Here is a 16,073-nt window from a genome sequence, read left to right as displayed (position 1 = left end):
ATCAGGCCCCAAGAGGCTTGGATAAAGGACATTGAGCTTTATCATCATTGTTGTTACTGGCGTAGGGAGATGTGGGCTGTCACCTAAAGGCTACTGTGCGACACTCACGGGTTTCAAAAATGTTGCCCACATCTGCAGTTTGGTAAACATCATGCATTTCTGGGAGACTTGTTCCCCTGGTCAGTGCAGCACAGGGGGTGTCAGGGCCGGGCCAACTGAGCCCAAGGGAGACAGAATTCCAGGGAGACCCAGGTTAGCTGGGTGCTGCCTGCAGCCCTCGGAAAGGAGCGATAATGCTCTTCACAGCAAGGGACTGCTGGTCCTCTGAAGATGGATTTGCAGCTGCGCTCCTGGGCGAGGTGGGCGCTGGGGCTGGGCAACTGGGGCACGGCACAGGTGGATCGTGGTGTCGTGCCCTGCCCCCTCGGAGAAGGAGCTGGACTTTGGAAAGTAGAAGAAAGCAGGATGTGCACAGTTGAGCTTGGAACTGCTGGTATAGTCGGTATAGTCCCTCAGCCCTCCGAGCCCTACTCTTTGTTCAGCCCTGGCCCTGGGCTGCGGGCACAGAGCGGGGTGCGCGGTGCACGTTCTCTCAGCTTCCGGTCTAGGTGGAACGATGGTGCCAGCAGGCACTTAGCTCTGCTGGCAGCGTACCTGGAACCCGGCAGGTATTCAGTATACATTCAATGAATGAATGCATGAGAAAAACCTGAATGAGTGGGTGGGTGTCTTAACTCAAGACCCTTTAGTGGATTGTGATGAATTGGGTGGGCCAAGTTGAATATTAAAAAATACAACAGAATAGAAAATTTCAGAGAGTATCCTGCCATTTTATACAGTAAGGATAAGTATTGTTGCATGAAACTTCAGTTTCAGGTGTGCGTGTGTGTGTGTGCGTGTGCATGTGTGTGTGTGTGCGTGTGCATGTGTGTGTGTGTGTGTGCATACTAGATGGAAAGGTAGTTCTTACTGCTTGAACAGCGCTGGGTTAGGGAATAAGTAAAAGCCCGCAGGAGCAGCTCTGCCGGGCGACGTGGCCGGGCCGTGGGAGGGCAGCGCGGCGCTGGGTGGGTTGGGTGGAGGGGTAGCTGCTGTGGAGGCCGAGCAGAGGGTGGGCCTGGTGCAGGAGGGGGCGGGATGCTTCGCAGGATCAGGAGCGTCTTGTAGGGCTGTGACTGACACAGGGGTGGAGGAGAGTGCTTTTTTTTGGGGGGGGGGTGGGTAGGCAAATGGATTTGGGGAGAGCAGTGAGGCACTGGGAAGCTGGGGCTGGCCTGGAGTTAAGGCACCGCCTGAGTGTTGGACCCCAGCACTCCTGGGGGCCCAGAGGCTGGGCCGGGAGGAGTCGGAGAGGTTGGGGGGTGGCAAGAGGGACGGACGAGGCCCATATGATGCAGAGCCATGTGTCGGGGGTTCCCAGGAGAGCAGAGGACAGGAGCTAAGCAGCTGGGCAGGCTGGGAAGGGACTGAAATTTGGCCCTGGTTGTGCTGTAGGTGGAGAGGGTGGGTTCCCCGGGACAAGACTCCCATCCCCTCCTGCTGCTGGGTGTCCACTCACATGGCCCAGGGCCCCTACTGCAAGTGCCTGCAAGTTCTCCTCTAACACTGGAAAAGGGTCCCAGCTTTGTATACAGGCCTTTGCTTGACCCCCTGGGGGTCCCCACAGACCCACCAGGTCTTGGGGTCCTCTGCCACGCGCCCAGCCCTGGGGCCCTAGAAGCTGTGTGGGCCAGTGCCCCAGCGCGCTCTCCTGGCTGAGCTCCACCCCCTGTGCCCCCCGCCCCCAGGTGTGAGTGCGCGCCCGGTTACGCAGGCGACAACTGCAGTGAGAACCAGGACGACTGCAGGGACCACCGTTGTCAGAACGGGGCGCAGTGCGTGGACGAGGTCAACAGTTACTCCTGCCTCTGTGCCGAGGGCTACAGGTGAGAGACCCCTGCTCGCATTGCAGGGACCCCTTGCTGCCCCTCAGTGGCTCGCAGGAGCCCCCAGGCATCCCTGGGGAGGAGCCGGCGAAGAGTCAGAGCCTGGGTGTTGGGTCCTGGAGTCCAACCAGGGCTACGCCCAGCACCGGCTGTGTGACCTTGGGAAAGTTACTCAACCACTCAGGGCATAGGTGGAAGGTCACCAGCCTGTTTGGAAAAGGGGTGGGAGCTGGGTTCCGTTGCTGGGCAGTGCCCCGACACCTGCCTGCCCCGACACCTGCCTGCCCAGCTGAACATCAGAAAAGGGCAAATACAGGGCCTGCCTCGAGAGGCCCCTCAGAGGTCATCTAACTCCGTCCACCTTGGTTCCCCTGGAAGGTTGGGGAGGACACCTGACCTCCTCTGGCCACCCCCCCGCCCCCACGCTCTGCTTGAGTATTAAAAAAAACAGCTTTACTGGGATATGATTTACATATCATACAATTCACTCTTTATTTAAAGTTCAGAGGCAGCCACCACTAATCTGCTTTCTTTCTCTATGGATTTGCCTCTTCTAGACAATTCCTGTAAATGGGATCATACGCATGTGATCCGTTTGTGACAGACTTCTTTCGTTTGGCAGAATCCATGTTGTAGTATGTTTTGATACATCATTTTAAAAAAACTGTAAAAAAAAATACATATCTATAACATGAAATCTGCCATTTAAGCCATTTTTAAGTGCATAACCTCAGTGAATACTTCATTTCTTTTTTATTGCCAAATAATACTCCATTGTATGGATATACCACATTTATTTATCCACGGCTCAGATAAAGAACATTTGCGTTGTTTCCTCTTTCTGGCAGTTATGAATAATGCTACTCCGACCACTCAGGTGCAGTTTTTGTGTGGCTGTATGTTTTAAGTTCTCTTTAGGAGTATATTTTTGCTGAGTCACATAGTAACTCTAAGTTTAACCTTTTGAGGAACTGTTTTGTAAAGCGACTCTGCCATTTTACATCCCCACCAGCAGTCTCTGAAGGTCCTGATTTCCTGTGTCCTTGCCTACATTTGTTGTCTGTCTTTTTAAATTATATCCATCCTGGGAGGGTATGAAATAGTATCTCCTTGTGCTTTTGATTTGCATTTCTCTGATGGCTAATGATATTGAATAATTTCTGTGAGCTGATTGGCCATTTGTGTATCTTCTGTGGAGAAATGTCTATTCAGGTCCTTTGTCCATTTTTTATTTGAGTCATTTGCTTTTTATTACTGAGTTCTTTATATATTCCAGATACAAGTCTCTTATCAGATGTATAATTTTCAAATATTTTCTCCCATTTTGTAGGTTGTCTTTTCGCTTTGTTGAAGTAGCACAGACATTTTAAATTTTGGTGAAATCTAAGTAATCTATTTTTTCTTTTGTCATTTGTGCCTTTTTTGTCATATATAGAAGCCATTGCATCATAAAAGTCATGAAGAATTACAACTATATTTTTTTCTAAAATTTTTATACTTTTAGCTCCTACATTTATTTAGGTTTTGGATCCACTTTGAGTTAATTTTTTGAACATGGTTTGAAGAAGGGGTCCAAAATGATCTTGTGTCCTACAATCTTGCTGAACTCATTTATTATTTCCAATGGTTTGTTTTTTTTGGGGGTGGATGCATGGTCCAGGAATTGAACTCGGGTCTCCTGCATGGAAATTCTAATGGTTTTTTAGTGGATTCCTTAGGATTTTCTATATCCAAGATTATGTCATCTACAAATAGAGATAATTGTACTTATTTTCTATTCTGGATGCCATTTGTTTCATTTTCTTGCCTAATTCCTCTGGCTAGTACCTCTAGTGCAATGTAACAGAAGAGGCGAGAGCAAACATCCTTATCCTGTTCCTGTCTTAGGGGGCAACCGCTCAGTCTTTCACCATTAAGGACGAAGTTGACTATGTATTTCTCGTAGACGCCCTTTATCAGGTTGATGAAAGTTCACGTCTGTGCCTAGTTCATTGAGTTTTTTTTTTAATCAGAAGATCAGAAGGGAGTGTTGAATTTTTTCAAATGCCTTTTTTTAGTCTATTGAGATGATGATTATTATTTTTTTGTCTTTTATTCCATTAATGTGGTATATTACTGTGATGGTTAATCTCATGTGTCAACTTGGCTAGGTTATGGTGTCCAGTTGTTTGGTCCAACAAGTACCGGCTTGATCATTACTGTGAGAGTAACTTGTGGTGATAAATCATTAGTCAGATGATTGCGTCCTTGGCTGATTACATCTATAAAAAGGAGATTGCCTTCAGCAATGAGAGAAGTCCCATCCAATCAGTTGAAGGCCTTAAAGGGAGAACTGACGATTTCAGCAGTCAGAAGAATTTCTGTCTCTACTTCAGCCAGCCACTGCTTCTTGGAAATTCATTGAAACCTTCACCATAGTTTCCACTTGTGGCCTGCCCTATGGAATGCAGATTTGCCAATTCCCACAGTCATGTGACCCATTCCTATAATAAATCTCTTAATATTTACATATATATTTTGCTTCTATTTTTCTGGAGAACCCTGAATAATACAATTACATTGACCGATTTTTTTTTTTTTTTTTGCATGGGCAGGCACTGGAACTTGAACCCAAGGTCTCTGGCATGGCAGGCGAGAACTCTGCCTGCTGAGCCACTATGGCCCGCCCACATTGACTGATTTTTTAATATTAAACCAGTCTTGCAGTACTTGGATAAATTCTGCCTGGTTATTATATATATAATCATGTCTATATATTGCTGGATTTGATTTGCTAGTATCTTATTGAGGATTTTTGCATCTATTTCTACAAGATATTGGTATATAACTTTCTTTGCTTATGATATCTTTGGTTTTGATTTTGAGTAATACTGGCCTTATAGCATGCATTTGGAAGTGTTTCCTCCTCTATTTTGGGAAGGAGTTTGTGAATAATCAGTATTAATTCTTCTTTAAATGTTTAGGAGAATTCACCAGCAAAATTATATGGTCTGGACTTTTCATTGTTTGAAGTGTTTTGACTATTAATTTGATCTCTTTACCTGTTATGGGTCTACTCAAATTTTCTATTTCTTCATATATGAGTTTTAGTCATTTGTCTTCTTAGGAACTTGTACCTTTCATCCATGCTATCTAATTTGTTAGCATATACTTGCTCATCATATTCCCTTATAATTCCCTTTTTTTTTTTTTATCTGTAAGGTCCATAGTAATGTCCCCTCTTTTATTTCTGATGTTAGTAATTTGAGTCTTTTCACTTTCTGCTTATGTCTTAAATCTCAGGTTTCTCTAAAATGGGTACAATGAAGCTGAGAGTAAAACATGAGCAGTGAGTACTTCTCAAACTTCAATGTGCACATGAGCCACCAGGGCTCTTGGTAAAAGCAGATTCATATTTAGCAGGTTTTCCATTTCTGATAAGCGCCTGGGTGATGCCAGTACTCTGCTGGTCCAGGGACCGCCCTGTCTCTCTCCTTGTTTCTCAGTATCATTCTGGCTCATAGTTCTCTTGGGCATAGCATTCATGAGGAGCATCTTCTGTCACTTTAAGATCTGATTTCCCGAGAAGTTTAGTGACTTCCTCTCCAGATGTGGGAGGGGCATGTCTCCTCCCCTTTGGCCCTGCCCTCTCTGACTTCTTTCCTCTCCCTTTCAGTGGACAGCTCTGTGAGACTCCTCCCCACCTGCCTGCGCCTAGGAGCCCCTGTGAGGGGACTGAGTGCCAGAACGGGGCCAACTGTGTGGACCAGGGCAGCCGGCCCGTGTGCCAGTGCCTCCCGGGCTTCGGCGGCCCCGAGTGTGAGAAGTTGCTCAGTGTTAACTTCGTGGACCGGGACACCTACCTGCAGTTCACTGACCTGCAGAACTGGCCACGGGCCAACATCACGCTGCAGGTGTGTGTCCAGGCTGATGGTCACAGAGGGGAGTTGGGGAGCAAATCTGCAGTTCACCGACCTGCAGAACTGGCCACGGGCCAACATCACGCTGCAGGTGTGTGTCACAGAGGGGAGTCAGGGGCAAATCTGCAGTTCACCGACCTGCAGAACTGGCCACGGGCCAACATCACGCTGCAGGTGTGTGTCACAGAGGGGAGTCAGGGGCAAATCTGCAGTTCACCGACCTGCAGAACTGGCCACGGGCCAACATCACACTGCAGGTGTGTGTCCAGGCTGATGGTCACAGAGCTGAGCCAGGGGCGAGGTCAGAGCTCCAAGATGCATCCCTGCCCAGGAGAAATGAAAGGGCCCTTTGCTAGTTGTGAGTATCACAATTTCAGCTTGAGCTAGTCCAAGAACAATTAGAAACCAATCTCAGAGACAACCAGGGGTGGAGGTGACCTAAAACTAGATCCAGGGAACCAGACTTGCTAGGACCTTCTCCTACCTTCTTTTGTTTCAACTACTCCTCAGCTTCAGCCTCCAATAATGCAGACAGGCTAGAACTTGGCCAGAGTTAAAGATATCAAAGTCCCTTAAATTGTCCTTTTCACATCTTGAATTTCATTCAGAAAATTATCATACTGAGGGAGGAAAAAAGGAAGTCCCACTTCAACAAAATTGATGACTCATACAGATATTTTGCTAAGCATTCCTTGGGAGAGCAGAGTGGATTATATTGCACATCACATCAGTTCAAAAAACCTGAACTCTTCCTTTAGATATTTCTTTCTTTTCCCCAAATTGCATTCCCTATCAAAAATGGCACATCTTCTCTTTTCTTTTCTCCCCCTCTCCTTCCCTTCTGTTTTCTCAGAGCCCTTCAACCTCTCAAACATGCTCGCTTTGCTCTCCCTTCACCCCATTACCTCCCCAGAATCCTATCTGCTTACATTGTCCACACAGCAAGAAAACAGCTAGACTAACTAAATAAAATAAAACTCACCAACCCCGTTGCCAGCCATTGCCACAGGCACATCCTTGAAGAAGGTGCCTTGTGGGAGATTGAAGGGGGCCCTTCCCCGCCACCTGTGGTCGGACAGCAGTCCCAGGGAGGGTCACTGGCCTGGCTTTGGTCCTGTGCCCATCCCTGGTCCAGTCAATGAGTCTAGGGACACGGGGCACTTTAACTAGGGCAGCCTGGGCCAAAGCCTTTACCAAAAGAAAGGGGGGGGGGGGCGGGGACAAGGCAGAAAACAAGTGACCATGGCTCCTCCAGCATCTTAGAGGACTCTTCCCTGCAAGGCAGAAATCCAATTTTCTTGCATGGCTACGGCGTCAAGACATTGCCTCCTGAGTGGCCCCTTCTAGGTTTGGGCAGCTCTGACCATTAGAAAGCCTTCCTGAACTTGTCCTCTGAGGTTTCCGCCCTGACCCCAGGACGGACGCCCACATAGCAGGACTACCCGACATCTGTGAGACAGTGTCCCCATTCTAACTTTTCTTCCCTGGACAAATCATCCCAGGGCACCTACCTTTTCATTCTGGCACGTTGTTTCCAGGCCTCACCTGGCTCGGCTGCCCTCCCCCTCCTGCGCTGGTCAGACTGGTGGTGGAGGGGATTTGAATGGGGGTCTGGAAAACATATGGTGCTGGGGAAGCTGGTCAGTCAGGGGAGGACACAGCACTTCTCTTCCAAACTTGGGTCCCCTCTGTCCCACTGTCACCTGCTGCAGCATGGGGCAGGGTGGGGTGGGAGAGAAACTGCCATTGCCCATCAGGTCTCCACGGCTGAGGACAATGGGATCCTGCTGTACAACGGGGACAACGACCACATCGCGGTCGAGCTGTACCAGGGCCACGTGCGTGTCAGCTACGACCCAGGCAGCTACCCCAGCTCTGCGATCTACAGGTAGGGCTTCCTCATGCCGCCAGCTGCCCTGGGGTGGGGTCTTGTGTGCCAAGAGCAGGTGGTTATTGGAACCCCCAGAAACCTGGGCCACCCAAGCAGAAAGGACATTTGAACCATCTAGTCCAGCCCCCGCTTGGGTTTGAGGCTCTCCAAGGTCTCAGCCATCACCTGTCCTTCCCCTTCCCACCTCCAGCCGAGAAAAGAGAGTCTTCAATGGGAAGGAGGGACTGGTAAGTTGGAGGCCCCTATCCCAAACATCTCAGCTTTCCCCAGGGAACCCTAAGAAGGGGAGCAGCATGTCCTTCCCATCGGCCACCGAGTTTCACAGTCTCCTGGCTTAGAGATTTGGTTCCTTGGAAAGTGGCTGCTGGACCCATGGCCTTTCTGGGAAAGGACCCAGGCAAGGCTGGCCAAAGCTGAAGCCCATTCTCTGGGGTGGGGGCACTCCATCTTCTTCCAGTGCTGAGACAATCAACGACGGGCAGTTCCACACCGTTGAGCTGGTTACCTTTGACCAGATGGTGAATCTCTCCATCGATGGTGGCAGCCCCATGACCATGGACAACTTCGGCAAACACTACACACTCAACAGCGAGGCCCCCCTCTATGTGGGAGGTGAGGACCTGGCTCAGGTGGGGGCTGCAGCTGCCTCTGCACCCTCAGGCCCATCCACCAGGTGGATGGTGACAGCCGTTCCAGGGAGGGGCCTCCTCTGTCTGAGATGTGCCCGGAGAGCTGGTGCCCAGGGCTCTGAACTGTAGGGGAAAAGGCCAAGGGAGAAGGTCTTAGGAACTGGTCAAGCTGCTGGTGGATCTTCCTCCCTACCCCCACTGCCCGCCCCTACCCATGCTCGGAGCTCCAGGCTCTCTCTGCCCAGTCCAGACTGTCCAAGCAGGGTGGATGCCCGGGCCGGGTCTGAGGTCTGCCCTAAGGGGAGGCCTGGGATTTCCCTGGTTGTCTTTCCCACCGTGGGCACCTTTCCTCTTGGCTTTAGGCCAGTTGCTCTGGGTCTCTCTCCAGAGGCCGAGGCACGGGTGTCCCCACGTTGACTGAAGACCTCCCTGCCTGCCCTTACCGGCATTGCAGCTGTGCGACCCCGGTCCACCACCCGCACACGTTTCTGGGTCCGGATGAGTGGGCTTCCACATGCAGTGGGGCTGTCTCAGTGTTGCAGAGAGGCTTGCTGAGACTCCCAGCTGGATGGACAGACCCCGGGGTTCTACTCCTAGCTCTGCCATTGGTGAACTGTGCAACTTTGGGCAAGTCACTGAACACCTGCCAAATGGGGAAGTGAGAACCAGAAAAGCAGGTGACAAAGTGCCATATGTATGGATTCTAAGGTCTCAGGTTTAGGGTCTCCGGGAGGTCTAAGTGGGTGTCCCAGAGGGAAGGAAGGAGCCCCTCTCCCAGGAGGCTGGCCAGACTTCAGGAACAGGGACCCCAAAGCACCCCCCATCTGCTGCCAGCAGCAGCCCTGGCACTCCTGAGCTCTGGTCTCCAAAGAAGCACCTTTTTCATTTCTTCTTGGAAAAGAGTTTGGGCCTTCAGAGGTAGCAGAGGGACCTGGGCTCCGGGTTACAAAGACAGGCAGACAGAGGCCAAGGGTAAAAATGGCCACTCAGAGGTGGGTGCCAGGCCAGATGGTGAATCTCTCAATCTCAACCCACTCTGCTCTGCCACACCCCAGGGATGCCCGTGGATGTGAACTCGGCCGCCTTCCGCCTGTGGCAGGTCCTCAATGGCACCAGCTTCCACGGTTGCATCCGGAACCTGTACATCAACAATGAGCTGCAGGACTTCACCAAGACGCAGATGAAGCCAGGCGTGGTGCCCGGCTGTGAGCCCTGCCGCAAGCTCTACTGCCTGCACGGCATCTGCCAGCCCAACGCCAGCCCGGGGCCCGTGTGCCACTGCGAGGCCGGCTGGGGAGGCCTGCACTGCGACCAGCCAGCCGATGGTCCCTGCCATGGGCACAAGTGAGCCTGGGAACCCTGGGGGACCCTCAGAGCCTGTCCACTGCCCCTTGCTCGTGGGTGCCACTTCCCCATGGTGAGGGGCACCACATGGACTGTAGTTTTTAATGCCTCAAATTGGAGCATGTGGCCTACACAGGGTTTTATTATATTTTTCTAATTTTCACTTTTTATTAATAGGGAAAAGTCCACAGGGACGAAACACACTGACACATTTACTCCCTTTATTTAAATCTTGGAAACAGGGGTCACGGGTGGTTCAGTGGTAGAATGCTCGCCTTCCATGCGGGAGACCTGGGTTCGATTCCTGGACCATGCACCAAAGGGAAAAAATAATCTCAGAAATAGGATGAAGTCCCATGAAGTCAAGACTGGGAGTTGTGGGGCTTGGATGCCTCTGGCTTCATGGTGCCTTCTCTCTGTCTTCTGCAGGTGTGTCCATGGGAAATGCGTGCCTCTCGATGCTCTTTCCTACAGCTGCCAGTGCCAGGATGGGTACTCAGGGGCCCTGTGCAACCAGGCCGGGGCACCGGCAGACCCCTGTGGGGGCCTCCAGTGCCTGTACGGCCACTGCCAGGCCTCGGCCAGCAAGGGGGTGCACTGTGTGTGTGACCCGGGCTTTTCGGGCGAGCTGTGTGAGCAAGGTCAGGCGCCCCCCTCCTGACACGCCCTCTCCAGGCTTGTTCCCCACAATTTGCTTTTCCAACTTGATTTGTACTTCCTCCCAAACTCAGCAACCCCTCTGTGCTGCCCACCTCCATCTGCTCCCTGGGCTACCATTGGACTTTGGTGCCCGCCACCCTCTGGACACAGAGGCCCACTCCCAGACAGACACCCCATCTCCGCAGGCCCAGCTTGCCTTGCGGCCCCCTTCTCTGGGGTAGCTGCCCTTTCTGATTGGGGTCTCTCCCCCCAGAAGAGATCCCCCAGAGGAAGGGCTCCTGGCCCCACTCACCCATCCTGGCCCCATCACCTTGGGACCAGCAGGAAGTCTGAGGGTTGAGAACTCCTTCCCAGGCCCCCTGCCCCTCTTGATCAAGGAACTTCTGCTGGACTCCTGACCCCTGAGGCCAGCCAGGGGGAAGACAGAGAATCTCAGAACTCAGGCACCTTAAAGGTCCCCCAGGCTACGTCCTCCCCACGTGCAAATTCCTTTTATGTCATTATTGCCTCACAGCCCTGAGCCTCTCCTTGCACACCTCTGGACAGGGGAACTCCCCTGGCCCAGGCCGCCCCGGCAGCTGGAGAGCCCCCTCCGCGCGGAGGGCACTGCAGGCCCAGGAGGCAGCGTGTGCATGTGCATGCCGGGACGGAGGGGGCTCTGAGAGCAGAGGGGCCCACCCTGCTCCTCGGTTGCTGCCCCCTCCTTCTCCAGCCTCCCCGTGGGTGTGCCCTGAGGCTTTCTCTTGGTGTCTGTCCCATCCAGGGTCTGAGTGCCGGGGGGACCCTGTCCGGGACTTTCACCAGGTCCAGAGGGGCTATGCCATCTGCCAGACCACGCGCCCCCTGTCGTGGGTCGAATGCCGGGGCTCATGCCGGGGCCAGGGCTGCTGCCAGGGCCTGCGGCTGAAGCGGAGGAAGTTCACCTTCGAGTGCAGCGATGGGACCTCTTTTGCCGAGGAGGTGGAGAAGCCCACCAAGTGTGGCTGTGCCCTCTGCGCGTAGCCCCTGGTGTGGAAGGGGAGGGGTGGGGTGAGGGGGGGGTACGGCTGCAGCAGAGACAGAGTTGCCGGCAGCTGGGCTGGGGTGCAGGCCATCAGCAGGACGGCTCCTGGGCGGTCTGGGAGCTGGGCCATGGGCACCCTGGCTGCGGCCCTCCATGGGAGCAGCAGCCAGCCTCCGAGGTGCCAGAGCAGCCTTTCGAAAGCAAGTGGTGCCGCGGCTGGGGACTGAGGCGGTGGGCGCGGCTCAAGCTGCGGATTGCCCTCTCGGGAAGTGCCTTGCACAAATAGGCGCTTAATAAATATTTGTTGAATGAATGTGTGCGTGAGGTCAGGCCAAGAAGCGCAGAATGGAGGTACCTCTCCTGGTCCACTACCAGGGTCTGGAGAAGGAGGCTGACTGCTTCCCAAACCAGCCCTTTCCCTCTCCTCTGTTCAGGCCATTTGTGGCCTGAAACTGGGCCCCTGGCCCCAGAAGCCAACACTTTGCCACTCTGTGGATAACTGTGAAGTACTTTCAGCCTACCCTGGGGTAGCCGGTCTGGCTCTCAGGGCTGTTCTGCTGCTGCCAGTGTCTGCTGGCAGGAGGCCAGGCTGCGGGTGGGTAGGGCCGCCTCCTGCTGGTCAGGAAGGGGCTGGTCCTTGCCCCCTGGGTTGGCAGGCAGCATTGCAACCACTGCTAGGGAACAAGGCTGGGGGTAGAGGTGGTTCCTAGGACCAGGCCTTCAAATCCTAGACCGGTCTAGCTTCAAGAAGGGGGCTCATGTGGGTTGCTTATGGTGGGGTCCCATTAAAGAGGGTAAGAGAATTCTTGATTCCATCTGAATAAAATCACCAGTTTCCAGACACTAGCCAAGCAAAAGGGGTATTGGTTCTGGGCTTCCCCAGCTACCAGCTGCCAATGGGCCATTGGCAGAGGCACCTGGCCCCTGGGGACTGGGTTGAGAGCCCTGACACTGCAGACCAGTAGGGAGCAATGACCCAGGCATCAGGGAACCTGGCTCCTGGTCCTGTCTCCATTGACCCTCTTTGGGCAACCTTCTCACCCTGGGCCTCAGTTTCCTCAGCTATAAAATGGGGAGGTGGGATGACTGAGCACTGTAGACCCTTCCACTGTGGTTCCAGGAGAGGGGCTGGAGACGAATGAGTTAGAAGACCCATTTTCATTGATCACATCAACAAGTGTCTTACGTGCCTGAATCGGAGCTGGGTGTTGTGGGTGTTTTGCCCTTATGGACTGATCAAACTAATCAGAGAGCATCGCAGGGCCGAACAGGATGCCTAGGAAAACAGGAGCTGAGTGGGAGCTCCAAACATAGACACTGGTCCTGGCTATGTCACTTCTGCCCTAGGCATTTGCAATGAAGGAGTCAGTGTTTGAAAAGTCACTTACAACCTGATCACCTGACTACAAATGCTTCTTTTCCATGCAGAATGAAAATGCAAAAAAGATATTTTTTTGAGCTGGCTGGAGGGAAGATAAAGGTCACACTCGTCTTTCCAGTTGCCCCTGAAAGAGGGCATGCCCCTGGGGAGTTTTAGTGGGCAACAGCATATTCCTTTCCTGGCTCCCTCCATCTGCAAACAGAAGGCAATGTTGGGGAAGTGTGTTTTGGGGGATTGGAGTGGTGCTTTGCCTGTATCCTCAGCCAATGTGGGTGGCGAAGAAAGCCCTTGATGCTGATAGGAAACGTTTTGAGCTTTCTGCAACGGTGGGAGCCTGGTATGCTCCCTTCCAACAGAATCCAGGGCCCTTGTAATGGGCAGAGTGCCCTGGCCTGCCCAATGCCAAAGTGTCCTCATGGTTGGATATGCTCCTCACCATGGGGCCAGGCTCTATTTTCTTACAGCTCTGAGCGAGGCCACAGTGGCCCATCCAGTAGTCTGGTGTGCCCGGCCTCTACGGAACAGGAGCCTGGGCCTTGCAGGGTTTCTCCCGGAGCTGCGTGGCATACCTCCTGCAGACTCTCTGATCCACCACAGGACTATGGAAAGCAGCTAGTACCAAGCTGGATAGTGCAGAGAAGCTCAAGTGCACCTACCCTGTCCTTCCTCAGAGGAAAGGTGTATGGGACCCACCAACTCTGAAGACATGCCCCTTCTCCAGCCACCACCATTCCCACTGGCCTGGAGAAGCAACTTCCTGGGCCTGATGGGCACTGAGTGGCAGGAAGCCTTACCTTCGCTCTGCAGAAAGTAGAAAGGGCAAATGTAGACAGGGGAGGGCTACCAAGAGTCCTGTATTCCCTCATGTCCCTTGCCGAGGGCAATGGGTTAGGAGATCAGAAGATGGCATGTTTGTTCCCAGGGAGTGTGTGTGTGAGCCTATTGCCACCCCTTCCACCAGCCCCCCCGACCCCCACCCCTAGCACTCCCAGCACAGCTCTATGCTCAGCCCCATTACAATAGTGAGGACAGCAAGGGGCCAAGCATGTGTGTGTGCCCAGAATCACCTTTTCCTCCAACTTAGTCACCGACCTGCGAATTGCTAAGTGAATCATCACTCACATTGCCTGCTCACATTTGGGCTTGCTGACAGTCACAAAGAAGGCTCTTTTGGAACCATCCTGCTGAGAAGTCATCTCCACGCCTTGCAACCCCTTTGGTAAAGATCTTTTGTTCGCTTTGATGTCGCCATTGACCGCTTCCATTGAACATGCACTGAAGAGACACAAGCAGGGAAGTCCCAAAGGAGCTGTTGCTTTGGCAGCTGACAACAGTATCCGGGACCCCCTTGTGAAGGTGTCAGGAAATGGAAAAGGCTGGACTTTGTCTTCTCTTTGCCTGCTGTTAGCCTAACCGCAAAAGTATCTCTTTATACAGAATACTTACAGATTCTAATATATATTTGTATTTCATTTTGTTATAGTATTTTTATATGTTAAAGGTCAACATCCAGTGTCTTGTTTTGATTTTCAGATGCTATGATGTGGTGGTGATATTTTGTTTGGGGGTTTCAGTAGCCTTGCTTGGGATGGCCTCTTTTAAAGAGACTGGTTTAGAACAAGCCCGTGAGGGAGCCACAGCTTTTTCCCTAGAAGCAGTATTGTTTTAGAACATGTTGGATATTGTCTGGTGTCTTCCATGTGAACATGATATTGAGTCACTCAAATTCTGCCTTACTGATCTCTTTTTCTCAACAAAGATGAGCCCTGGGCTGCCAGCATGCACCCTTCCAGGGTATGAGGATTTCTGGGTTGATCATTTAGGGATGGCTGCAAGATGCCCACAGGGATGACCGATGCTAGAACCTCTGGTCTCTCCGAAGTGGCAAAGGAGGTCTGTTCCTCTTGAAGAAGGGACAGGGCTGGAGGACAGCTTAGCTGCTGCTCCCTCATCTGTCAGTGTGAAGGATCTGTCGGTGTGAGGGCAGGACTTGGCACAGCATACATGGAAATCTGGGAAAGCTACTTGTCCTTGTATCTCTTAAAGTGTATACATTTTGTAAGTTTGTATATAGAACCACATCTGTATTTAACTTGGCTCTGAGGGTTTCTAAGCATCAGGGCAACAGATTAGAAAGCCGTGTGGCTTCTCAGACAGACGGTCCTGTAAGTTTAGCTGACCATCTCCAGAAGAGTGGTTTGTTAGAGAGTAGTGGAGAAATCTACTTTGATAGTGGTTCTACCACCATTTCACAGGTCAGAAGATTGCACTCAGGCATTTTGTAGGGCTGAGTGTGTGCTCAGAGTGCTGAGGTGAGGCCAGGCCCTGGCAGACATCCAGGCAAGGCCCCTGACACTAAGGGGCCCAGCTGGCCCTCATCTAATGCCAGGTCCCTGGAACAATTTCCTTCTAGAGTAGGCTGTGGCGATGGTCACAGAAGCCACACCTTAACAGCACATGATTCACCCTGAAAGTGGGCAGGGATGGTAACTGCTGTGCCTTTGAAGCAATTGGGGATTTGGGAGGAAATGTAATTGAACAGGGTATAGAAGAGAAACTGGGTGGAAACAAGGTTGTAAACAAGTGTCCGGAGAAGCCAGTAGGTTGCATAAACAAGTCAAATAGGTACATGCCCTCCTCCTGGTCCATCATTTGTGTTGCATCTCTGATAAAGCAGCAGGTTCAGAGAAAGATTTCTTTAAGTGAAAACAACAACACCTGACACAGTTGGGGACCGTGATGACCTAAATTGCACATTTTCCCATCTACTGAACTCCAGTTGATTCTCACCATGCACTGATTTTGTCAGATCTTAAATTTTTTCTTTTGACAAACCAGACATCTGAATCTTTATGTAAAAGCTTGTAGTTTTGAAGTATCTTAAAAAAACAAAAACAAAAACCATTGGGCTAAAAAAAAATGCATCTATGAGCCACCAGTTCACAGCCTATGATTTAAAGTAAACTAAATGGCAAATTTCACTACTAAAAGGAAATCTCCAGCTAAGAAAATGGCCACAGTAGGGCTTGGTTGGGGTGGTGGTGAGGTGGTGCTGGAGACAGTAGAAAGAATGCCTAAGCCTCCAACATGCAACCCAGTCTGATAATGCGAGTTGAGAAATTTTCCTGAGATTGGTGATAATGCATCTCTATACCCAAAGTTCTCAAGATTAAGTTTAGAGATGCCTCCTTATCCCTAGCCAGTCAGTTTGTGCCTCTTGGATCAGTATTCTAGTTGCTCTAGCACAGGATGAATACTGGAGAAAAAGAAGTCTATCTTAACAAAGAAAACTATTCAAATTAAGATGGGCTGGCTGACTTTGTCAGCTGCTGGGTTATTCC

At 51.5% G+C, this 16,073-nt stretch overlaps 1 protein-coding gene across 1 annotated transcript in view; it reads left to right on the top strand.

Moving 5' to 3' along the window:
- The window catches only part of SLIT1 (slit guidance ligand 1), a 183,873-nt gene extending 172,423 nt beyond the window's left edge, over nt 1-11,450 (top strand). Inside the window, exons 30-36 of the mRNA XM_077124460.1 lie at nt 1,788-1,925; nt 5,581-5,818; nt 7,582-7,712; nt 8,173-8,327; nt 9,400-9,688; nt 10,118-10,329; nt 11,112-11,450. Of these exons, the coding sequence (XP_076980575.1) occupies nt 1,788-1,925; nt 5,581-5,818; nt 7,582-7,712; nt 8,173-8,327; nt 9,400-9,688; nt 10,118-10,329; nt 11,112-11,350 (1,402 nt within the window). The 3' untranslated portion in view covers nt 11,351-11,450. The remainder of the gene's footprint in view (nt 1-1,787; nt 1,926-5,580; nt 5,819-7,581; nt 7,713-8,172; nt 8,328-9,399; nt 9,689-10,117; nt 10,330-11,111) is intronic.
- Nucleotides 11,451-16,073: the final 4,623 nt, after the last annotated feature.

This window comes from Tamandua tetradactyla, chromosome 13 (genome assembly GCF_023851605.1).
Source record: "Tamandua tetradactyla isolate mTamTet1 chromosome 13, mTamTet1.pri, whole genome shotgun sequence".
In the NCBI taxonomy this organism is placed as follows: domain Eukaryota; kingdom Metazoa; phylum Chordata; class Mammalia; order Pilosa; family Myrmecophagidae; genus Tamandua; species Tamandua tetradactyla.
Note: the sequence above shows the minus strand (reverse complement) of the source record. Positions and strands in the feature narration are given on the sequence as shown.